At 43.0% G+C, this 26314-nt stretch overlaps 1 protein-coding gene across 1 annotated transcript in view; it reads right to left on the bottom strand.

Annotated features, from left to right (window-relative positions):
- The window catches only part of OGFOD3 (2-oxoglutarate and iron dependent oxygenase domain containing 3), a 35118-nt gene extending 9076 nt beyond the window's left edge, over positions 1-26042 (bottom strand). The window contains exons 1-8 of the mRNA XM_017834834.1: positions 25936-26042; positions 25426-25679; positions 21200-21275; positions 20278-20320; positions 14017-14081; positions 13362-13418; positions 9324-9477; positions 3207-3330 (exon numbers count right to left, since the gene is read on the bottom strand). Of these exons, the coding sequence (XP_017690323.1) occupies positions 3207-3330; positions 9324-9477; positions 13362-13418; positions 14017-14081; positions 20278-20320; positions 21200-21275; positions 25426-25679; positions 25936-26042 (880 nt within the window). The remainder of the gene's footprint in view (positions 1-3206; positions 3331-9323; positions 9478-13361; positions 13419-14016; positions 14082-20277; positions 20321-21199; positions 21276-25425; positions 25680-25935) is intronic.
- Positions 26043-26314: the final 272 nt, after the last annotated feature.

The raw sequence follows: 26314 nt of genomic DNA, 5'->3' as shown, positions 1-26314 counted from the left end.
AAATTTACATGCAAATAATGAACATAGAACCAGTACTGAGATTTCACCCCAACAGCAGGGTTTCATCTACACTTTATGATAAAGTGAAGTCTGTGTCCTAATATTGTCAGTCCCCAAATTCACACAAGACTTTAGAAAATTATGACATTTTAAATATGGTTTACACCAACAAGCTTAGCAGCAGCAGAAAGTATACCAATTTTATGGCTGAAAAATGTCTTGCCATTTCTTCTTAATCCTCCTGTATCTATTGAAGATTACTAAAACATGTCTCAGACCAGCAAAAAGAAGTTAATGTGGAAAGGTTTCATTTTGAAGGACCTCATTCGAAAGGTTGCTCTCCTGAACAAAACCAACCCTGGTGCAAAGGGTGAAAAAAAAATACCAGCGTGATAATTTTGGCAACAGAATTTCCATAGATACTGCTTTAGATCTGTTTCTTTGCACAAAAAAAATGTTTTCTTTTCAAAGTAGTATTTCCCTTGGCAGTAAGAATTCTCTTACTCATGGTACAGTGAGTTTCTTGCAGCAGACAGAGGTCCTGACTGAAGTCAAAAGACACACAGATACTTCTGCAGCCCATCAGGGCACAAGAAAGATGTGTTCCCTCATGCCAAAACTGGTTATGAATTAGCCAAAGGTCTGTACACTTGAACTGGCATCATGGTGCTGACTTGTTCATGTCTGTTGAAAAGAAAATAATCTCAAAAGCCTCGAGGTTAGTAAGTTATAATTTCTCTTTAAAGCAGGAGGTGTTTGTTAGTAACAGAACTAGGGGATGTTAAAGACCATCCTGCAAATCAGAGTCTTTCACTGAAATATGTGAGAGTTGGGACTTACAGAGCTCTTAGATAATGCACAAGTGATATATACTGAGAGAAGGGATAAGCATTTTAATTTAGGCTCCACTCCTAACAGAACAGTCCTTCCTGTCCCCCACTGCCTGGCTAACACTGATCCTTACCATTAAAGTGCTGCAAATGCATCTGGAGCAGCAGTGGGACTTGCCCAGGCAGCACTTTCAAACACAAAACATCCCACAAGGTTCTATTTTTAATTGCTTTTTCCTTTATTTCCAATTACTGTTTTTCTGCTCAGCTGCATCACTAACAATGACTTTTCTGTCCCCTGCTGTAAAGCCTGACACTTGGACAAATAAGTGCTCACAGAAAAAGAAACCCACCCATTTGGGCACCCAGCATCAGGCTCCCAAAATGCAGCCTAAGTTTGAGACAACAAGAAGTGCCAGGTTTTAGTTCTTCAATGCCATTAGCAATACTGAGAAGGTAAATTGGCTGCCAAGCACTAAAACTGAACCAGTGATTATGACAGTGATCTCTAAAAAAGCCTAGATCTCCTAAATGAGAAGCAGGAAAGGTTGTCAACATGTGATTTTAAAAGTTGGGTTGGAGTGACAAGCCAAGCACCAAGGATCAAAAGAAGCATAAACCAAAACAAAACAAAAAGCCAAAAAGGCAGAAGGAGAGGAAAAAACACTGCAGAGGAACATTCTGAACATGAAAAATACATCAGCTTGTGCCAGCAACAGAAAAGACCCTGGGGTCATTCTCTCCCAAGCCACATTTTGTCAGCAAGAGGAGAAGTAACTGCAAGTGCCTTCCCGTTGTGCTTCACCTCAGAAGCTTTTCTCCTTTGCTCTCAGGATGTCAGCAGTGCCTCAGGTTGTACCACAGGCAGTGACACAATCATGGACTCCTGACAACTTGATTACACAGAGGAGTGTGTCAGAAAGGGGTAACTGGCATTAAGATGAATTTTCTGTTGTGTACATGAAGCACGTTGGAGCTGTTCTTGGCACTGTTTGGTTTCAAAGGGTGTGTGCAACCAGGCCTGTGGCACCCACTGCCCACAAACCACCCGGGAGAGGGAACAGCCACAACCAGGTGCTGTTAAAAAACCCTCAAAATGACACCAAGAGCGAACACCTTGCAGCAGAAAACCTGAAAATGAACTGGATAGGGCTGAATGGAAGCAATTTCACAGTTACAGACTTTGGGAAACTAAGCCAGGGGCACCTTGCATACAGTGCCCCTGCACTGAGCCAGGAGACAGCTCTCCTCCCACACCCAAAACTCAGCTATGATTTCTACAGCTATAAACACATGTTAATCTTAGAATTGCATCTGGCAATGAAATGGTTTCATGTGCTCCCTTTCAAAACAGAGCATTTTGCAAAAGGTGATACTTTCAGCTTAGGGTTTATTTCCAATCGTAAAAGCCAAAATAATCAAACATACAATTCTTGATACCAAACCCAGAATGCAGATAATCTCAGTTTATCTAAGCCAGCATTACTGAAGGTGAGCAGATCACTGTGATCCATAATTCAAAAAAACACCATCCCAATTTGCAGGCAGCAGTAGTCTAAAGTCAGTTCTGCTTGGGGTAATGCCTATCAGCAGACAATTACTGAGGCTGTCTTTAAATGAGTAAATTTCCATCTTTTCTGCCTTGAAAAAAAAATACAGAACACAGCAGGAATATAAATTGTCCTTGGCTTTTTTTTCCCTGCAAAAGTGTGGCTGGTCTTGCATTATAAAAGGTAACACTGCTGGAAGCTCAGCACTCACCTGCCAGACAGATGAGCTGAGACTGAGCTCTTTCTCTCTAGACATCCTGCCCCAGAGTAATTCTAGTTCCAAATGATCCACTTCTTATAAAAATCTCAAACCAGTCTCAAAGGCTTTTTATTTAGGTATAACTGACAGCCATCAGAATGCTCATCCCTGTCAGATCTCCTGGAAGCAGGGATGGACTTATAACCATGTTCCAGCAGTTTAGCAGAGCTGTGATAATCAATCATCTTCACACCCAGCCCACAGCCATCTCAGGGGATTAAGCCCACCTTGAACAGCAAAGGAACTTCAGGCCAGTCTAAAATAAGCTGTTTATTTTGGATTTGCTGCAGTCACAGCTTTGCTCTTGCTGCACAGTGCCCTGCTAAGCTGTCAGAACTGGATGGCAGTTCCTAAGCCCTACAGCTTTCAAGGAAGTCACTTATTGTAGCCCAGATATGTCAAACTGTGGCCACATTTTGGCCTTTTTTAATCATTATTTCTCATGTCATCAGTGTGAAGACAGAATGCTGCATTATTACCACACACAATCCCACAACATGTGCCAGCCCACCCAGTTAATAAATGGCACCATGAACCACTTCTCCTGCAGGCAAACCCAGGCTGTACCTGCTCGGGGCTCGACTGTCTTGTTGGAATCTGCATCCAGGAAGACAAACCGTCCTCCCCCGAAGTCCTGGGTGTAGTCAGAGAGGTAGAGCAGAGAGGTGTAGTCAAAAGAGCCATAAGTCACCTGGGGGGGAAGACAACATGACCAAAAATGACCAAATTCTGCAGAGCACAAATAATTCAGCAGATAGATCTGATGGGTTATTCTAATTATCCAGTTTTGACACAAATCCTCTGTGTTCATTAGTCTGTTCTGTTACATGTACACACGTGCTGCACACAGGAGCAGCCTGTCATGTTTATTATCACAGTTTCCATAACTCCAGAAGTGCTCCTGTTGATTTCCAGCATCCAGGAGCAAAATCAACACAGTGCCAGAAGTTACACCCCTGCCTCGTGTCCAAAGTACAGCAGAGCTCAGATCTGCTTACACTATTCCAAGGTAAAGGTTAATGAGCAGAAGAACAGCCTTTGACTAATGAATCCCACCCATTATCTAACCATGGTTATAGATTTCTGGAAACCTCACTTTTCACTTCTTCACCAGCTACCAGGCAGGAGCTTCGTGGTAATAATAAATCAGACTTTCCAAATAAACACACATTTGTTGGAGGAACTTCTACTCTTTTCCATACAGGTTTTGTTTAAAAACCTTCAAACGTGACTTTCTAAGTCTCTGCTTCTTCTCAGCCTACAGACCAAACATCCCATTTTTAAGTATAACAAAGTGATTTTTCCTTCCTTGTAAAGCATTATTTTTGCTTGATATGTACATTGAAGATGGAGAAGAGAAATATTATATATTAATGCTCAGAGAGAAGCTATCTAAATATTTAACACTGAGTTTAGCTGATTCTGAAAATATTTCCTTTCATATCTACACGTCACCAGCAATTAAAAACATCCTTAAAATCAATGGCTGTATTCTCCCATTTCTTACCAGTAAATCACAGCTCTAGAGTTCAGCATTGCACTGTCAAACAGGGAAATGTGCAGCACAGTAGTACTCTATAAACACCCAGCATTTGCAGAGTGTTTTGACTGACCTGGTGACTGTCAGAGGTAGGTGCTACTTCCAAACTTTGAAGATTTCTAAATATTTTCAGTTATGTTTCAAGTTACATTCATTAGTGCCAGTTAAATTTTTGGCTCAAGAGCAATTGTGCATATTTTTCTGTAAGGGCAGTGACTGAAGAGAACAGAGCAGCAGATGGAACAGGAAGACATTCTCATTCTTACTCATTTTATTATTTTGACCATAAGGGCTTAAAGGCAGAAAGCCAGATCTGGTGATAAGCTGCACTACACAGCCTGAATCACAAGAATGAGAGAAATGTTACAGTGATCCCCTTCCCCCCCCTTATTTTCCCAAACCTTGGTAGCAACACAAGGCAATAAATGGGAATTAATGAGCAAGTGGTACTGCAGCACCTCAAACCAGCCATTCTGCAGCCCTTCTCATGCAAATCAGCTCTGCAAAGCTATTTTCCACTTCATTGATTTGGTGATAAAACTTCCCATCAGTTTAAGGAAGCCTTCCAGCCAGCAAAGGCACGAGCACAGTGAAGTTCATTCAGCTCATACCTGCAATTTTAAGGCATTTAAATTGTTCTTATCAAGTCTTCAGTGGTGCAGCAATCTCTGCTCCCTCAGTGCACTCTCCATCCTCTCCAAGGTGGCTTTACCAATTCTAAACTTCTAAAGAGCTGCCTACAAACCATTTTAGCCTAATCAAACACATCTAATTGCTAGAGATGACTAAATGTGCAAAGCAAAATGGCTTTTCTGTTCCTGCCCTTAATTCATTACTAACTCTCAGAAGCAGCCAGGCCTGAGAAATCCAACACTATGGAAAGGAGGCACTAAATTATACTCAGTTAAAATGCTAAAAGTCCTCCCATGTATATGAAATGTATTTGTTACCCTGGTAAATGATTTCCAGTACCAGACAGGTTAGTAATTTGAATCAGAAGTTCACACTATGTGAGAAAAGCTGTCATTAAAACCAGGGGATAAGCCATACAGCCACAGCAAATCAATTTTCTCCAGCTCCTTATGAACAAAATAGAAAAAAATGCAGGTATTTCCATTCAGCCTGATATGTCATAGAGTTAGTGTGCTCTTTTTGAGCACTCTTTACCCAAAAGAGGTCAAACATAGCTACTATTTAATGGCAGCTGCTCATAATGATGTTTATATGATAGTTCTTTAAAGGCAATTATTATAAATAGAACTGTCAGCATTAGCCAGACACATTTTTGCAGTGGCACCCTTGGGTTTTTGAGGGACATGTTTATATGCAACTAAACAGTTTTAGGACTGTGCAAGAGGCCTGCAGTTACTAAGAAGGATATTTAGGACAACATCCTCTGCCTTCCATTGCAGAAGAAAATTCACTTTCCAGCCAGCATCAGTCTAGCTTGGTATCTTGCAGGGAAAAAAAGAGTAAAAACTACTCTTTTCTCCATCTATCTACTCCACCTATATCTGTGTAGATAATCACAAAAACAGCCTTGATAGTTTCTCCCAGTGATCTATTTATTGGTAGGAACTATTCAGCAGACAGTGTAGGACAGCAAATCCCACATCTCTGAATTACAGGGGGCAGGAGGTGAGCTGAGGTGACAGCTCTGAGCAGACACGGGGATCAACTTCCTCAAAGGACAAAGATGATGCTGTTTTAAGGCACAGTGAGATCTCTGGATGTATTTTATAAATGTGTAACAACATTAGGGGAGGAAAATAAGAGTGAAAAGCCAGACTGAGCAGCCAGAGAGGAGAGAGGGCTGGGGAGGGTTTGGGGACATGGAGAGCACGATGTAGGTGAGGGGACTGAGGTTTGGCTGAAAAGGGATATGATTCCTGCCTTATAAATACATGGGGATGGGAGGAGGTGGAACTGAGAGGAGGGGAAAAATAGCTATAAACTGATCATGGCCAAGTTTAGGCTTAAAAAAAACCCAACCAAAATAATTTTGAGAAAATGTGCACTGAAGTCCTGGAATAGCTCTGATAGAAGAAATTCAAGGAAAACAAGCCCAGAAGGATCTTCTGGCAGAGCCTGATGATTCTGTGAAGGATGACAGGATCCTTGCCCAGGCAGGGGACTGGAGAAATCTGCAAGTCCCACATTGCTTCTATTAGAGAACGTTCTAAGACTGCACTGCTGACAGTGTGCAACAGCAACTCCATTATAAATAACATTTTTGACATTTGAAAGCCTCAGTTCCCAACAAATTCCATCCAAGATGAAACTCCACATCTTAAACCAACACTCTCTTTATTTGATTTACATGCTTATAAATTCAACAAGATTAAATGAGTCATCTGGGTGATTGCAGGGTTTCCATTTCTATGTAACTACAAACCAAATAAATTTTAGGGAAAAAAAAAAAAACACCAAAGCCTCAGATAGACACAATAAATCTGTACTACTCCATTATGCAGTTAAAAATCTTTAAAACCAAGGAGAGTCAGATTAGAAATATCATTGCAATAGGCTCTGCAACATAGGGGAAAAGGCAAGAGGGGTATTTGTGTGCTACAAGAAGCCAAAATCTTTGTAAAAACTGTCAGACTTCAAAACAAGAAACGCATCGGATTCTTTTCTCAAAGGCTTAATTTTACCTTTCTTTTGGAAAGAGGCAAGAGAAAAAAATCCTATTGTCTTCTAGGAGTAACCTTCACTAGGTATTTCTGCATAGCAATTAAAAAAAGTGACTTGTCCTGTTCCAAGCATCCAAGAAACTGCCAAGTTTTATTGATGTTTCTTCAACTTCCTTGTATTCACACTTGCTTTGGAGGCCACAGAAGAAGACTAATGCTCTTAACTGGGAAGCACTTCCTACCTCCAATCAATAGCAATGGATTTTTTTTTTCCTTGCTTTCACCTGCAGTCTGGAAGTGGTAAGTGAAAACTTAACTTTGTTGGAGAAAGTAAAATACAAGCCAGACTGCACTCAAGGCAACCTGTGAAGCTACAACTTCATCCTATTTAGTCTCTGTTCAAACTACTTTTGATTGTGAACAAGGTGTTTGGTAGCTGCTCCAACTGGGATAATTATCTCTTCATAGCCTCAAAGAATTATTTAGGCTGGAAAAGACCTCCAAGATCAACCACTGTCATAAATCAGACAACCCACTTCTTCAGTATAGACACTATTAAGGTTTAGATTATGCATTCCAAGTTTAAGGGAGCACATTTTCTGTCTGTTTTGGTGTTTTGAAGCTGAGGGTGGGTTAGAAAAAGCCAAGGCCAATCAACTGATGGATCTGCTCCCTGAACAGCCTGCCTGCAAGATAAACAAAACATGGACAAAGCAGAAGGATAAAAGCAGCAAAACATCTACCCTGCTGTCCATCATGTTCAGGCACTCTCAGGCTGTCAGGACAAAGACTCAAGGGAAAAAAATCCTCTTCATGGAAATCTATTTGCTTCTAAATGACAAAATAACTTGTACGTTATAGGAGATATTTAGGTGGAAACACTTAATTGTGAGGTTATCCAAGCACTTTATTCATTTCTCAATGCAAAACACATGCAGAAAAGAATAAAGAGCATATTGGCAAGCTTAATGCTTGAGCAGACACAAATCTCATTATAGTAATAAATCAGGGTCTGAAATTCTGAAATACGCTTTTTAGGGGCTGAAACAACAAAGTGGAGAAAACAGGCATCAGCTGTTGAAATTAACTGCTTTCTCTTCCCTTGTGGCAGCCAAATTTGGTTCTCTGAAACTGCAGGAAAATTATAAGGAACTGATGAATTTACTGCACTTCACACAACCAGGATCCCTGGTTTGTTCTGTGTCTCTGGGAAACGAGCCTGAGGTGGTGGAATTCCTGTGAACCCCCCCAGCACAATCTGCTCCCTGCAGCCACTCCCCACCAGCGCTAGTCCAGATAATGTGGACCTCAAAACCATCCCTCTCATCTCTGGTGTCCCACAGCCACTCCTACCCCCTGGTTACATCCCAGCTTTTTAAACCAGAAGCCTCCAAAGCCGGGCCTTGCCTTTGCTGTGTCCATGACTGCGGATTCCACCCCGCCGGACTTTCTGCTTCCAACCAGCAGCTGGGTCAGGGACCAGCACGTTTTCTACACTGAAGCTGCTCCTGCTCACGTGACAAGAAAGGGCACAGGAGCTCACACTAATGTTGTGAGCAACAACAGACATTCCACTTCCCTCAGACTGGCTTTTTCCAGGAAACACTTCCAGGCGAGGAGTATTTCTCTGTTTGGTTTTCCCATCTTAGGTGTTTCAGGTCATAGACTTCGAGGTACACTGCCCACTTAGAGATTCTAGCCCTGAGCATAACTTGGATTTTGATGGGCAGATTTTTGTTTGCTTCCATTTTGGGTAATCCATGACTCCAGAGTGACTCATTTATAAATCCTGAAGACATGAAATGTGGGTATCGTGCTGTGGAGCTTCTTTGTTTGGGGGTTTTTCATGTTTTGGGCTTTTTTCCTTTCATTCTTCCATTATTTGTATTCTGCTATACTTCATAGAACCTTTAAATCCAGTTCAATTCAGCAATTAACTCAATACCAAATCAATTAAGTCCATTAAAAATGCAAAGTACTAAGCTCTGAATCTAAAGATAGAAGACTGAGCACTTAAAATAGTCACAATACTTCCATTCTAAAAAGAACACAACACTGAATAACTGAAAGGGGGGTACCATACCCCCTTTGAAAAACATACAGTAAAAAAGCCTCAATTCACACATAACCGAAATATAAATGTTAAGCCTTTATCAAAAGGCTCAGATCAACTAACAGCAGTGATCAATTGACCACTGTGAAACCTCTCCTGCCAGACCTGGCTGAAATTCAGGTCAACTTAATCAATATTTCTGACAAAAGAGATTCCTGACTAGTCATTCTCACAATTTATTAATCCTAGAGAAACCAAATTAGAGAAAATAAAATTAAATGGGATGTAATGGCCTACGTTTCTAAAACTCACTTATCTCCCATTAGCTTCATCCCCTGAAGGATTTTTACAATCACCAATTTTCAAACATGTTTGACTGATTGTTTAATGCAAAATGACTTCAAAGTGATCTAATAATAACAAGAGACCTTTGAATCCCCCCTCAGCCTCCTCCTCACCTTGTCGACGTGGGGGTGCCAGTACTCATCATGGGTTGTCTTGGCCTCTGTGCTGTTCATTCTGGAGAAGAAGGTTGGCTTGGTCAGGTACATGGAGGAAGAGCTGATCCCAAACACCTCAGCGATCCTTTGTTGAATTCTCTGTCTCACATCCCTGCAAAGAACACACGGAGCACAGAATGCTCAGTGACACCTCTCCTGCTGTTCTGAGTTTTCCTTCATTCCCTTCATTCTCAGTTTAGAGCCAAGCTTCTTCCTCAGCTGATAAATCATGAGGAACACATAGCCATACTTTCTGATTTTGCCTTAAATAAAGAAGATGTACTACATCCAAAAAAGTGGTCTGGGTTGGGGTTGGTTGCTTTGGGTTTTTTGATTCCCAGAATATCAGGGGAAAAAACCTCTTTGTCTCCTGTGGCCTAGGTTTTACAGTTTTTCTCTATAAGCAAGCTGTTTTTCTCACTGTTTATTAACTGCTGAAAACATCAGTGTCTTTCACACAGGTATTTTTAATCCAAAGCAAGTAACTGTTAAGTTGTGCCTTCACAAAGGGTTGAACCTTCAACTGCTTTTAGACTGATTTTGAACCACCTGGTGAAGTCCCTGGCACCATGAAACTCGGGGTTCTTGATCAACATATATATTGGTATTATAAGCAGATCTCCTTTCAAAATGAATGCAAGATGTCTTTCCCAATTATTTTCAAAGATCAGACAAAGTGTTTCTACCTTGGCTACTCCTGTGTTTCTTGGGAGACAAGGAAGAACAGGACAGGGCTTTTATTTTATTTCAAGGTTTTTAAGGTTATCAAAACAGAAAACCAATGGTCACATATGTGATGCTGTACAGACCTGCTGCTACAGCAGCATCCCTCTGTCAGGCCAGGGCCATCTAGAACTGCCCCTCTTGGTTCAGTCCCCAGCACTTTAAAAAGAAGAGATTTGGGCTTAATGAGGAATACCTCTGGCAAATCCCAGTAAACACACTCAGCTAACATTCAACTTTGAGGAAATTTAAAAACCAGCAAAGAATGCAATAACACAACGTGATGAAATGAAAACACTGGGGTTCAAGATTTAATCCTGTTTCTTAAAACCTTTGTGTTGTTTTCTCCCAAAATACAGCACGTAACTATTTTGAAAAGCAGAACAAAATCACTTAAGGAGAATAAAGTCACTTCTTAGCCTATAAAAACTCTTCTGTACAGCCTAATTTCCACTGACCTGGCCATTCCAACATTTATCAATATCACGACTGCAAGTTTTTCATTCCATTCCCTTCCCTGCTGTTCCAGACACAGTCTATGGAGGCTATTGGCAAAATACTTAAGGACAAATCTGGTGTACTTCATGTATAAATCAAGATAAGCCAAATTTCAGCTTAAAAGGTGCTCTCAAGGAAGGAGTGAGTAAGCCCAGGAACTCTGGTTCCCTTGGATCTGGTACAGCCAGAGCTTTGTTGTTCCCTTATGGACCCAGAAGCAGCAGGAGCCTCCCTTTCCTTCTTGATCCTGGCCCACTGACTCCTTATCCTTTTTCCTCTGTGTCCCCCACATATGAAAAACTGTTGAGGGAGTTCTGGTGTACTATGGCTGCAAGGAAAAAACTTCTTTATGCTGGAGAATATAAGCATTTGCTTCCATAAACACAGCAATTATTCCCTCATTGACTGCTCAGGGCTCTGAGCAGATGCACTAACAGAGCTCTGCCATGGCAATAAATGCAAGTACAAGTACAGCACCCAGTCTGAAATATCAGTAACAAATTAACCCCCCCCCAAGTCTGTCAGCAGCAGGCCTTGTCCATTTGCACTGAGATACTGGATAAAAACTGGATAATAACAAAATGCACAGGCCAGACTCAGGGAAAGGCAGAACAGAGCTCCATGAAAAGAGCACATGACCACCAGATTCTGTAAAAACAGTTACTGAAATCTATTTTGGAGTTAGGGTGATGAGGCAGAAAATAAAACAAGCCAATGAAGTAGCTAGAAGTCCAAGGAACATACAAGTTAATAAAAAGGAACTTCACTAGATTGAAAATCACCAGTATAATGCAGCAGCAGCAGCAAAAAGGACTAAAAGAGCCACAGAACAGTTTCTGAAGATACAGGCTCTGCCCAGAAGAGCAAAAAATGCAGTTGGGAGCCACTGCAAAGTGATTCAAGCACGGTGACAGGAACAGTCCGAGTCCAATCCTACACAACTTCCCTGTTATCCCAGTTGTCAGCACCACTGCTCCTCCCAGGGAACAGCCCCAGAGGCAGCTGGAGCAGGCAAGGCAAGGATCTCCTACAGCCAGAGGGCCTGAACACAAATCCAACACGCAGAAAGCAAACTATCAGCTCTTCCCCTGCTCTGTGTCTCTGCCTTAATAAGCTGTAAGGGTTTCACAATAAATCTCTGACAGTGCTGTTTGCTGCTCAAGTCAACCCTCACACCAAACATCCTGATTCAAAGGTCTCCCTTCTGGATAAAGATGCATCTGTTCTGTGAAACAAGAGGAACTGCTGTAATTGTGCTTGGCAGATGGTGGTTAAAGCATCAGCCTGGAAACCATAATTGATTCTGAAGCGACATAATTTTGACAGAGACAGTTTAGAAACCATCCCCCTGGCTCAGGATGCCTACTCAGGTCTGTTATTGTTGCAATCAGTAATACTTAGACACGAATTACATTCAGTTATTTCTCTCAAGAGTGTATTTTTAAACTGACCTTGGTAGGTAAGGGAAAGTAATGAAGATAAATGCTCCCAAGAACAGCATAAAATCATTCATCAAGGCCATAAAGTACTACAATCCATGTTAAAGCACTGCCATTAATATGAACAGAAACATTTAACAATAGATTTCGTTTTAGCTTCATATCCAGCAAACTGAAACATCCCCTATAGTGGCATGAAATCCCAGTGGAATACTGATATTCCCAAGCAGCTGTCTCTTCTCACAGCATCAATTCATTAGATTATTGAAAAACTGAATGCTTCTGTTCATGTGAAACAGAAATTATATATTTTCTTTAAGTAATAATCAAGGAACCATCTCATTTTTGCCATTTTGGGATCAGAAGTAAACATGTTTTAAAGAAGTTTATCTGTAAGGACAATGGTATCTAAGGCAGTTATTGAATAGAAATAAGCTTTAAGTGATTAATATTTTAGTATAATATTAATTAATTACTATTTTAATAAAACTAATAAACCTATTTGACTACTTCAAACTCCTACCACCACTAGAGGGAGGTCAAATTCCTTCACAAAGGCAAGTAAAAAAAAAAAACCAAAAAAAAAAAAAAAAGAGTTAAAGTGTTCAAACCAGGGGCATTCTAAATTATGAGAAACCAGCTGAAATGCATAACCAAAAGATTCACTGTGTCTACTCAACAAAGAATGATTGCTCCTGAACTTTGGCCACACACCTTCACAGGCACAGGGTTTGTTGTCTTCCTTAAGGGTGACAGGGAAGCTGAAAGCATCAGATGCCAAAGCTGTGACATTATGGAGCTACTTGTGAGGGGGATTATGCTCTCCTTCTCCAGTCAGAACATCAGTCATTTAATAATAATAAATCCTGCTTCACCATTTTTAATGTCCTGCTACACTTCACCCCCAAACCCCCACAATCCTGATGTAATAATGGCAGAGAATTGTCTCTGTCCTCTAATACAAGAAACAGGAGTTGATGAGGAAGGATTTTACATCCCAGCAAATCACCCCAGAACTCAGATAAAGCTCACAGGGCTGCATCAACCCCTTGGGCAGGGAGGGAAATGTGTGATCCCATTTACACCATCAGAACTGCCCTGACATGGCTGATGCAGCTCTGCTCAGAGCAGTGATGTTGTTGATCAGTCACCAGAAGATCCTCTTATTTCTCTTCCTCGAGTCATCTTATTTTTCAGAAATTACTATTCTGAGCTGCAAAATCAAGTGTATGTATGAATGCAAAGGACAATCCCCTCCCGACCTGCACTCTAAGAAACCCCCAAAAATACAAAGTTCAGGTTTGTGGTTCATTCAGCAGTTACTGGAAACCTTTACCGATACAACGCAAAATCCTCTTCCGTGAAGATGTCGTGAATTTTGTCCCCAAAGTACCTGCAAAATTAAACAACAGGCTAAAAGAGGAGTTGCTGAATGAGAATCTCTAAGTAACACCAAGATGCCTCCTCACCCCACGTGTGATTTGCTGACAGTCAAAGAGTGAAAACACAACACAAAAAAATCCTACAAATGCTTTTGAGCGTGATGTGCAAAAGCACTGCTAAAAGATTAAATGTTGAAAGATTAAAGGATCAAAATGCTGCAGCTGGTAATGGAATTCCCCAGGCATTAAAAAAAGTTCCCTCCCAAATCACGAAATGAGCACATGGATTCAAATTTTTAAGAGTTCAGCCTACTTGATTTCTTCCCCTGCTGACAAACTAGACTATAACTGTGAAAAAATACTATGATTTACTGGTGCAAGAACCTCAAAATAAAGATAATGGCAGCCTTCAAAGAGCCCAGCTCAACAAAAGATTGGTTTTCAAGCCACAAAAGCTCTTTAACTGGTTGTGGAAACCGTGGTGAATCCAAGCAAATTCCACAGTTTCTCATCACTAATCCCAGCCCACAGGGCTTGAGAAATTGGAAGAGGGACTGGGCATGGATGGTGTGGGATAACAAGAGGCAGGAAGCCACAGCCCCACTTTACCTGTACAGATTAACAAAATGCTTCCCCAGGGAAAGAGCTCCGGAGTGCAAGTCCAAAATTGATGCCTGGAAAAGGAAACAGAAGGAAAAATGAGCATGAGAAGGTTTTATCATTATTTAACTATGACCTTTAATAACTGTCCCAAGTTGGCTCTCACTTTCCACAGCCTCCCAAGCAAAAATATTGGTTTCTGGCATTTGGGTTCACAATATAACATTTGCTTTACTACTCCAGACCTCTCTGAGATCACTGTATGGATGCACAGAACGTTCAGGTACTTTGAAAAAGGCACAGGACTGCTATTCCTGAGATTCAAACCTGACAGGGAATTGCCATGGGCTGGGGGTAAAATACTATGTTCCAGGATTCCTTCTTGAAGACATTTCCCTTCCACACAAAGATGACTAATTTTCCAGTATTTGTGAAGTGCTCAAGTAGCAGCACTAATATTTATCTTGCCCAGCATTTGTTATTAAAACTTCTCCTTCACCCTGAGTTCCTGTACACTTCTCATATTTAATATAGACATAAAAAAGTCTGTTTAAAAGAACAATTAGAATTCTAAGGCTTACTAAAGCCAAAGTCTCTTTTCCTCAATTTCTAAACTGTTGTAAAAGAAAACCACACAGTGAAAAGTTTTTACATATGAAAATTCAATCCACTTCTTCATCCAGTTCAAACCAAACTCTTCTGCTAAGCTCCAGATGAGCTAAAAAGATTAGTATTCAGATTGGCCAGGATGGAGAGCTACCCCTCAGGACTCTAAAATATTGCTCTGAATTGAATAAAGTACACTTTTTATGTCCCTTGCTGTCCACAAAATACATGTTTGGTTTGCATCAGTTAAACAGTATTTAAAAATATCGCTTCTAATAGCAGCCTTTTCTTTATACTGGAAATATCAAATGGCAACAGTTAATTAACCTGCCTGACAGCAAAGTAATCACATCTTTCATACACAATATCCAGGCAAAAGCAATCATCTTGGAATTTGTCATTTTTTTGATGCACCACATACCATTCACATTATTCTAACAAAATCCCAGCAGTAATAACACTTGTGATGCAGGAAAACACTCACAGCAGTCCCTCAGAAAAATCTCTGCAGCCTCAATTGCTCTGAGCTCCAGAGCTGAATCAGGGGAACCCCACTGACATCTCCTTTTACAAGGGATAGTCTTATTTATAATAATTTTATTTACCCCTTGAAAAACACATCAAGTTTCAAGCTATTCAAGTGGACACAGCATGAGCTTTTCAGACCTCCCCTTCCCACAGTTGTCCAAAAGCTTCAGAGGACTGTTAAGAAAACAAGTAATCTCACACTCAGGCAAGAGCAGTTCTTGTAATAGGCTTTACTCAAGCTTCACAAGCAAAATACTTTCATTTATTGGTCCCTAGTTCTGTACAAAAATATAAGCCACAGAGTGTGCAGCTTCAAAAATATGTTTGTGACTCTTCTAAAGTAGATGAGAAGAAGTACCAAGACACAGCTGAAAAGATGAATTTAATTTAAAACCAAACTGCCTTTCTAACTCTTTCCACGTCCTTTTCAAACTCACACATTTCTTCTCAGATGATTACAGTTAGGAAGATCCAAAATAACCAAGTGAATCAATAAAAGACATCTCCAAGAACTGTAGGTATTTATAACTGAACAGGTAATAACTACAATATAAAGCCTAGAAAAGCCAGATGAAGACTGAAAAGGGAATCTGGAAAAGAAAGAACATTCTTTGGGGTTGTTTCCAACAGGGAGAAACAACTTAATGCCAGACAGGGACTTGTTTACAGGTGAGCCCAGAACTATTGGTGTAAGAGCTACCTGGGAAAGAAACCAAAACAGATTTATTTTGGCCTCTGCCATTTCAGAAAATTAAACATTTTCATCATAATTTCTGACACTGAGAAGCAAACCTTGGTTACTTCAAGCCCAGCTATCTGCCCAAAGGTCAGCCAGCAGTTCAGGTCAGTGTTCCCAGGCTGGAAGCTCTACAGAGATGGCAAACACATACCCACAACCCTATTTTGAGAGGCTGTTTGACAGAACTACCCCCATATCCTGATTTTCAGAACTTTCTATAGAAGGGAAATAAAATTTCCTCAAAAAAATAAAAAGCACAAATACATGTTCTTTCAAACCTTCAGTACTGCTAATCCCATACTCTCTACCCTCTGCTAAAAGGATTCAAAAAGAACATTTAAGTACTCAGCACTTCTCAGCATATGGCAAAAAGGATCAATTTTCCCATCTTGGGAAGCATGACAGGCCCTCCCTTTGTTCCTCCCTAAAAGGGATTGCCAAACATTAAATACCTTTTCACATCTACACCAACTCCTCCAGCCCATAAAAGGTTTTAAGTGATATTTCTAAAGAAAACAGCAGACACACTTCCCAAAGGAGAAGAATGCAAAAAAACTTACTTCTACTTGTCTACAGAGGAGCTGGCAGCACTCAAAACCTTCCCCACTGCTGCTGTGGGAATGCTCACCCACTCCAGCTGAGAAGAAGGAAGAGCAGTGGAGGTTCTACCTGGCCACCAACTCCTGGGCAGCACAAACTTGGTGTCACTGCAGGGAGCCTTGCACAGACTCCCAAAACAATCCCACCTTTACATACCCTTCCCTACTTGAGACAGGAGTAGACAGACAAGAGGTATGGCCTCGGGGAAATGCCTCTTAGATTAATTAGGATTAATTAGGAGACACAAGTGTAACCAGTGTGACTTACACATCAGTCAGACTGCTGGAGGTACAGGTTATTGTGGAAGTTAAAAGCAATATTTGGCTACTGAGCCCAGGACAACTTCACACCAGATACAGACTGGACACACCCAGTTCCTCTCCAGCTTTTTGGAGCTAAGCCCAGACAATCACACCAGCACACAGCTGTGAGGGAAGTGAAAGACAGGCTGCCAAGTAGGTCTTTCACTCCTCCCAAGTATGGGTTTCCTAAGGGCTATCAGGAGGTTAACTGGGAAGGAAGAAAACTACACAGCCTGTAGAGGTATGAGACAGGACCTGCAGGGGCTTTATGTTCTCCTTGGAAAAGGCAGAGCTGGCAGCATTCTGAGGACCTCAGAGTCTGGCTGGGAGGGCTGAAAGCAGAGCAAGAAGGGGCACAGTCTGCAGAACCACTGTCCACATGGGCTGGTGGGCTCACACCAGAACCCCTCGTTTGGCATCACAGCTGCACAGGCTGTTTGCTTCCCCCAGAGATTACTCAATTAATTCTCCCTGCAGAGGGAGGGTAGATGGCCACTCCTGCCAGCCCTCTTGGAATGCAGGACACACACACTGCTGAGTGGCTCATCCAGGCATTTCTTTTCTGGGGCTTCTGAATAAATGCCAAGAGGTGTGATGGGAACTGAGTGGTTTCACTTCCAGCAGGGCGTTGTTGTGATGGCAGCACCTCCAAGGAGGTGAAGGAAGGAGTCAGGACTGGAGGGGTAACACAGGCAGGAGGGTGTGCAGGGAAAGAGTAGGCAGGGAAGAATTATAAAAATCAGAGGAGGTCGAAAAGGGAAATGTCATTATTGCTATGTAGAAGAAAAAAAACTAAGCTGAGGCAAACAATGGAATTCACGTTCTGTGAGTAAGGAACAGGGTATAAAACAACTGCAGGAGACAGATGCACAAGGGAAAGCAGCTTAGTGGTGAAGATACTCCTGTTTGGATTCTGTTGGAAGTCAGACCAGAAGATTACCGTGGCCTCCTCCAGCCTCACTCTGTGTGTGTGTAAATAAAACTAAATCCAGGAAAAATTACAAAGGAAGATAAGAGAGTTCAGCATAACAACTGGGGCGTGACTCCTGGGAGGCCTCAATAATTCAGGTGTTTGTCAGGACTTTCTCAACATGGAACAGGAAAGAAGTTTTTGTGCTGTCTGTGCTTCAGCACTCCAGGGAAGGGCAGCCAACAAAGGGAGGAGAGAACTGACAGTCACACACTGCAAGTTTAGGTCTTTAAATTAATAAATGGTATCCAGACACACAGACACAAACACAGTTCTGTGAATTCAAAATACAATAAGTATGACAGACCAAAAAAAAAACCCAGATATGTTGATTAAAAAGGGGCTAAGAAGAAATCCAAGGGAATGAAAATGCAGTCTGCACCCCAGTAGAAAACTGCAGACATTTTATTTGGAATAGTGGAGAGATCAAAGTGGCTAAAGAAAGAATTAAAAATAATTAAACAGCAACAAGGTGTTATTTAAGGTATTTTAAAAGAAAAAATATAGTCTTAGAACAACAGGCATAACTGGATAGAATTATCCATACACTCTAAATTAAAGCAACAAGCCAGACATAATCCAAGTGGCTTGAAGCTTGAGAGCAGACAGGCAAAGTAGCTGGATGAAATAAGACTGGAAACATTTTGTATGCTATGTAGGTAAGAGATTGGAAAAGATGAAAGGCTCAAATGAAGAAAGACAGTTTCATGTAAACCCCATCAGCTCACACCCAGCAGGATCTAATGATACCTGAGAGCCCAGACAGCACTGTGGGGAAAAGATTCACTCCATGACCTGGGGAATACAAGCTGGCACATTGGAAAAGAGAGAGGGAAATGGCAGAACAGGAGAAAGAGGTATAAAAGAAACCTGGTAAAGAGACTGTATTTAAAGGCTTCTCCTGAACATGATTCTTCCCTGGGAGGGTGGGGAGGCCCTGGCACAGGTTGCCCAGAGAAGCTGTGACTGCCCCTGGATCCCTGGAAGTGTCCAAGGCCAGGTTGGACGGGGCTTGGAGCAACCTGGGAGAGTGGAAGGTTCCCTACCCATGGCAGGGGGTGGAACTGGATGGGCTTTAAGGTCCCTTCCAACCCAAACCATCCCATGATTCTATCATCTCCCAGCAACACTAGTCAGCTCTTGTGTTTAACATCTTTCAGTGTTTATCCACTATTTTGGGTAAGGCCTCAATGCAATACTACACAGTTTTGTTCTTACACCTTCCCCTAAGGATTAACAGCACACAAGAACTTCCTCACCCTTACAGCTGCTGAGCCATGTGAGCAGGCTTGGCTCAGAGCCCAGACCTCTCCATGCACATCAGATTCTCAGCAGATTTATTTTATTGCAGTGATAGCATCATCTTCCCCTCTCCCTCACTTCCCTCTTCTCTAAATAAAACCTCTCAATGATGCTTCCAACATAACGTAGATGATGGATTTGTATCTGCCTGATGCTCTGGTTTGTTGTCCAGCAAAGCCAGCTCAGCAGCCCTGCCCAGCTCTGTGCTTTGGGGCAGAAAGTTTAACTCCCCCTCACATATTTTCCAAGCTTTCTCTGCCTCAGGCTCCCCAGTTCCCTGACCCCCAGCTGGACAACACTTTCTGTGGTCCAAATCCCTGAGGCTATCTGAGTTATACCTTACCCCTGTAATCCCTCTTTGTGGAAGTGCAATGAAAAATCACATGTAGGGCCCCAAAAGCACAGGAGAGGAAACCCACTAATGCCAGGAGCCAAGGGGAGGGTCCCAACAGGCAAAGTGGCAAATCATGCAACCACAGAACTGGAAGAAATCCAAGGGATCCCAACAGAACTGAACACAGATTGTTAAATCTTTTAAACATATTGTTTGAGATGGGCAGCACTGCTTCAGTTTCTAAGTTTATGGTTTTTTGCAGGTCTTTCTCATCAGTCACAAGGACAATAAAGTCTTATTTTTCTTCACTGAAACCCTTCTTTTCTGCTAATACATGCCCTAATTCAGCAGAGGCCTAAAGAAGTGGCTGTGTTTGCAAATAGTCAAGAAACAGTTTCTGTTTGTACACAAAAGCATTCTGAGAACAAAGACAGGGTAAAGAAATTAAAATAAATGTGCTTGTAAAAGATAAGTGGGATTGTTTTCATTTTAAAGAATATTATTCCAAGGTTTACTTAAGACATTACATGGCTTTTTTGTCACTACACAAAACCAATCTTTACCTGATGCTGTGAACCACTGTAATTTAGTTTCAGAAGTCAAACTATTGCAATTCTGCTACAGTAACTGTTTCCAGATGAAGAGAAAATCAGTTCAAGAGAGGTGCTAGAAATAACTAAACTGAATTCAAGGAAATGGCAACTGTATTGCACAAGTCAGGAGTTACACTGCTAACAGAGGTATTAATGGGAGATAACTTTCTAAACAAATTTTTTTCCAAGTTTGAACGGAAGGAAAAAATTCTCCATCTCCTCGACCCCCCAGAAAATGCATTTATAATCTTGCCTTGGCAGTAAAAGAATGTAGAAAGTAACAGGACACTGCTCACCCCTCCATCAGATCCTCCCAAGGACAGTCCCCTCTCTGCTATTCTGCAGGCAAAACAATAATCTCAGATGAGAACTGAAGTCTGAGTACTTTGTCCTTTAATCCTTATTTACAACATGTAACTCTTCAACTGAGTTAACAGAAGCTCCCATTTATTAGAAATTGAATCTTGCAGCCTGTCATGAAAATGAAGTATTCCTTTTGCAGAACATTCCTGAGCTTGCAGCTCCCTCCCATAAATCCCCAAAATAACCCCAAAAACATTATCTTTTAAATACACTCTGGCCAAGTAAAGTTAAACATAAAAAACCCCAGATCTTTATTCTTGGAGGCAGTACAAATAAACCTGTACAATGCAGAAATCACAATCAGGAGCCCAACTGAATTGAATCACAGAGTGAACAAAGCACTCAGGAGCTGCACATCCCTTCAAGCACTACTGACACTCCCCACTTACTTGATTATCAAGTGGAAATCACACTCAGAGAGGCTGATAGCTTTTCTAACTGCACAATTTGACCCCTACTATTTGATTAAAACACAGCACTTAGTGCTCACAGAGGACTACAAGGTCAGCACCAGTTCATAATTACACAGAAGGACTCTGCTGAAAGGAGACTTCTGTGGTTTTGTTCTGCTTTTAAAGGCCAAATGAAACAGGAGGCAAATTGAAAATCCTTTAAAACTTATTTAATTCCTTTTCCTTTTTTTCAGTGAAGCACTCCTGCCCCTCAGAGACTCTGTGAGAGAACTGCCTTCACTACAGCAAAAATGCAGAATGGCTTTAAAAACCCCAAAACTTAGTGTTTTAACCAGTTTAACCCATCCTGCTTAAGCTACTGAGCTTTGTGCTGCACCTCAAAGACTGGCACAGTGTCATTACAGTAAGTGCTTGGAAAAGTTAGAGCTAAAAGGAAAATTACCTACGGATTCTTTCAGCTTCTTCCCTTGTGATTATGGCATCGCTCACACCCCTTCCACACCTCCTAGGAGTGCACCCTGGAACACAAAGAGGAAGAAAAAAAGCCACTGAAACCACTTCAGCCACCTGCAGGGCAGGTTTTTGTATGAGATTTTGCACACAAGTGTCTCGAAGCACACAGCTTGGACAGATTTGATAAAAATAGTCCCTTAAAATTCCTTGCTAAGAAATCCAACATTAAATTTTAAAAGCTCATGGGAATGAAAAGCCAGCAGTTAAGAGTTCCAGGTGAAGAATAAATGAAAGTTCTTAAGGAATTAGAAGTCTGGTCCACAACAGTCTTCAGGCAAGAAGAAATAAGATCAATTCTGAGCCACCAGAGACTTCGGGATGTCACACTTGGCACTTTTCTGGGCAAGATCCACACAGAGATGTAATGCCACAGAAAAGCTGGGCTGAGAGTATTTTCTGCCACCTGCCAATACATGTTCTGCTCCTGCACTGAGTGTCTCTTCACGGATTATTTGCTCCTCAGAACACAAAACTCCTGCAAAGAAATCAATCCATTCACCCATGCAGGTCAAAAGCAGCAGTCTGCTCTGATTAAAAGCAAATAATAAGTATGACCAGGCTGACAGAAGGAGAAGTTTTGCCACAGCACAAGTGCTTTGTAGGAACTTCCACTCCGTCTTACTGGATGTCCCCTGTGGGCTGCAAGGGAAAGCTGCAGGTAGAGAAGAGCCAGGAAAGAGTAAACTCAAAGGATAATTTCAATACTCCAGGACAAACCTGGCTATTGGGAGTTTCCTTTCTACAGCATTCTGCAAAACCTTCTGATTTCAGGAGAGATTTGTGCCATTTCCAGCTGCAAACATCAGCATAGATCTTATCCTTTTGGAAAGGCTGGTGCTGGAGAGTCCAAATTTGGCAAAACTGCAGGGTTACCTCAGACAATTGTTACATGTCTGGGGTCTCTGACAAAGAGATGGCAGGAGGTGTTCTGAAGGCAACTGCATAAGCTTTTCCAAATGGAGAAATTAAAAAAACCAACCAAACAAGAAAAATACAGTCCAGCATAAAGTCGGCCAGGTACCAAGAGTAAGGTACAAACAGTGGGTGAATAGTAAGGCAAAATCAGAACAGTCTGTTTGAAAACAATTTCAGCAGCCAGAAATGTGTCATCTTTGTCTCAGAGACCATGGCACATGGGAGCAATGAAGTGTTAAAAGCAATCCCAGAGAACCTGCACTCAGGAGAAATTCAGATTAGTATCACAAGTCCCCAGTAGCCTCCACAAGTTTATGCCCAGTAGACACAAAATCATCCATTTATCCAATAAGGCACCGTCAGCTTTGGGTATCAGAGATGTATTTCTTCAATCAAGGTAAAGGAGGAACATACCAAAACATGTAAAACACAAGTAGTGCTTCTGGCCCCTGCACAGAAACCACAATGTAACACAGGGCTTCAAGTGCCCAAACTGCAGCTTCATCTCCTACTAAGTGGTATTTGGCCAAGAACTGCTAAGACAGACATAATTCCCATGAGAAAAAAGACTCCATCAAGATGCTCCCCTAATGCACAGAACCCATGGTCTGGGTTGGAAGGGATTTAAAGATCATTTAGTTCCACCCTCCCTGCCATGGGAACAATCCATCTCAAAGCAGGACAAGAGCAGGCAAAGCTTTATTGGCTGCCATCCCTGTAACAGTCTCAGTGTCAGACCTTTTCCTCCACTTTCCTCACAGGCTTCTCTGCTTTCCACATCCACTGACCTCATCTCTGGTAAAGCATCTTAATACTGTCTCCCACACAGGAGTTTCATCAGACACACCAGTAGCCACAGTAGTTTTAAGTAGTTAACCATGTCTCAAGGCAGCAGAAATGGCCAAGATCTGGCCACAGCATCCAGAATGTAGATGAGACTCTGCTCACACAAGACCCTTCCTTCTGCAAATACAATAATTTAAGTGCTTGGCCTCTGAGAAATAGCACATTTCATTTTGTATGGAGCATGTTTACAGGCAGGCAGTGCTATGGAAATAAAACCTGCTCTGCCACCAGCTACCACATCATTTGAAGCAAACTGGAAGCTCAGTTGCACCAGTTCAGTTGGAAGCAGGGGGCAGGTGCATAAATAAAAAGCTCATCTTAGCTGTGGAAACTTCCCAGCTGAGCATCAGACACCAAGTGATGAGAGGAATGTGCCTCCTCCTGACACAGAGCCCGCAGCTGTGGGGGTCAGGCCAGAGGGAAGGCTGGGAATGAGGAGCTATTGAGTGACAGAAACCTGTTTCCAAAGTGGCCAAAGCTCCAGAGCTGGATCCAGTTTGGCAATGACCACAACTGGCATTTCGTGCCTTGCTCCGCTGTCGGTAACACACCGAGCTCGGCGCTGTCACAGCTCATCATCCCCCTCGCGTGGGGAAAAAGCCAAGTGCAGGGTTCGTTAGCACAGCAGGCTTTCAATTAACCAATTAACAGCTGCTCCCGCGTTTCCAACACTGCTGATCTCCTTCTGAACGCACAGGGCAACACGCGTAAAACATCTACTAAAAACGCAAATCAATCCCGTACACTGAGAAACAGCGGCAAGAAAACATCTAGTCAGAAAATCAAAATACAAACACAAGGTGCCTCCCCTTTGTCCCTCCTGGGTTGATCAGCAAGTCAATCGTCCTCATAAAGCCAAGAGGTCACACCTCACCCTGCAATCAGCACTTGCTGCTGCTCCTCGGGACATCCCCAAGAATGGAGAACGCATTCATTCCTATCCCTGAAGTTCCTGCCTTCCTTAAGATAGAAAGAATAACTGATGGGGTGGCCAAGACCACAAGTCCATAGCTCAGAGAATTCCTCTTGCAAACCAGGGAAGGGAAAGATAAGAGCTGTGTTGGTTTTGGGGGTTTCTTTTGATAAGCAAAAGCCCCAGTAAGAGAACACAGAGAGTTTTAGCCATAAGCAAATCTGTGGCAACACCAGCTGCAGTTTTCTCTAGCCTTGCACTATGAAATATAGTCAGCAGCAGTTTCTCCTCATAGTAACTATGCCAAATTAACACAGAACATGTGTTTTCAGGTGCTCTATCAAAAAAAATCCCCCCAATAAGGAAGGTTCCTTGCCGGTGGCTTCTTGACAGCTCTTCATCAGAGAAGATGAAAATCTTCCATTTTTCTTGAAGAACCCATATCAACCCTCCAAAGAAATAAGTGCCAAGGAAAACAAATCCCAATTTGACAAAAAACCAGGCTCAGCTGCAGGACATAAAGGCAGAGAAGTGCTCTGTAGGCAGCAGCAAAAGGTATCAGCACGTGCACATCTCAAAACAAGCGTGTCACAAACTGGTACCCGTGAAATTACCACATGGTGGTGACAGACAATGCCCTAAACCAGTTCCATTCCATACCCTGTACGGTATCGACCAGCAACAAACTCACTCCCAAAGCCTACTTCAGGAATCAACAGAGTATGAAAAGAAATCGGAAGCAGGCTCAGCGAAAGGTTTATTTCACAGAGGCCAAGCAAAGCAGCGTCAGAAGAGAATTACACAGGAATGACAGAGTAACCTCTCGGAACAACTTCTGGGCTGGCCCAAGGGGCACGAACGTTTGGGGCTTTAAACAACACTCAGTGACCAGGAGTTTGCTGGAAACACAGGAGTTTTGCAGCACAGGTTTGGTTTTGTGATAAATAAATAATTGTGATTCGTGAAACAAATGGGTGATTATATCAAAATAAAACAAACAGATTGTAAAACTTAATTACACCCCCATAAAGAAATAAAACAGACCCTCACAAGGTCAAGAGGCCTAAACCCTCCTTACTATCCTAAGAATAAAATATAGTAGAACTTTAAATCTTTAGGTGCCTGTTCGTCCAAGGATGCATGAATTATGACTGGTTGTAGAGATAACCCTTTAGCTTTAGCTGTAAGAAAACCCATCTATTAAATACTTAGCAAAAGCCTGTAGAATGTATATGTATATGATATAATTAATATGCATGAAGTAGCTCAGATAAATACTAAATGTACCCTGTAGTAGGGGTGTGCAGATTTGGGAAACTGGTCCCATTTCTGTCACCCAGCCGGCTGCTTGCTTTTTCCATATAATAAACTATTATTCGAAACTTATAGAAACTCGAGACTTTGTTTATCACAGTTTCACAGACTCGGCTGTTATGGCCCTCTGAACAGTCACCCCACGTGGTTCAAGCCTGCCCAAATACCTTCAAACCGTCTGTGGCTGTCGTAGTCCTCCGAGCAGGGGATCTCCACGAACTTGTCCCGCAGGCTGTCGCTGCGATGTGCCAGCACCTCGGTGACCCCGTCCTGGAGGATCCCATCCCCGGAGATCCCATCCTGGGCGAGCAGGCGGCTCCAGAGCACGAGGCCGCCGACGGCCGCGGTGCAGAGGAGGAGCAGGATCGCTGCCTTCGCCCGCCATCCCCGCGGATCCTGCCGGGACCGGCCCTTCCTGGCGCTGCGGGGGGAGCACAGCAGGGCCCGTGAGCGACGGACGGGCCGAGCGGGACCGGCCGATACCGGGGAGCCCCGCCCGGCCTTGGTTTTGAGCATAAACACACACAAACAGACACATATATTTACAAACATCCGCGATCCCACCCCGCCTCCCACCGCAGCTCCCCCGCAGCCGCGGTCCCACCGCCGGGCCTGGGCACTGCTGCCCCCGGGGCAGCGGGCGGGAGGTGCGGCCCAAGGCCCCCCTGTGCCGGTACCTGCTGTGCCGGCGGCCCCCGCGGCCCGTCCCTGTTCCCGTCGCCGGTCCCGGCCCGGTCCCGGCGCTCTCGGGGCCGCGGGGCAGCGCCCGGCGCTGCGGGGCCATCGCGCCTCTTCCGCGGCGAGCGATGCGCTCGGCGCGCTTCGCCCTGGCCTGGCCTGGCCTGCCTGGGGAGCGCGCTCGGCCGGGCGGCAGGATCCGGCCCAGGGCCGGGGGCGGCGGAGGGGCAGCGGAGGGGCGGCGGAAGGACAGCGGGAAACCGGGACAGCGGGACACGGGGACAGCGGGACGCGGCCTGGCAGCGCCGGGACAGCGGGGCCGGGGCGGCGGGACGCGGGCCGGCAGTGTGTGCGGGGCACGGCGGCGGCAGCCCAAAG

This window comes from Lepidothrix coronata, unplaced genomic scaffold, assembly GCF_001604755.1.
Source record: "Lepidothrix coronata isolate B3197 unplaced genomic scaffold, Lepidothrix_coronata-1.0 Scaffold242, whole genome shotgun sequence".
Lineage (NCBI taxonomy): Eukaryota > Metazoa > Chordata > Aves > Passeriformes > Pipridae > Lepidothrix > Lepidothrix coronata.
The sequence above is the reverse complement of the archived record's forward strand: the minus strand, read 5'-3'. Positions and strand labels throughout refer to the sequence as shown.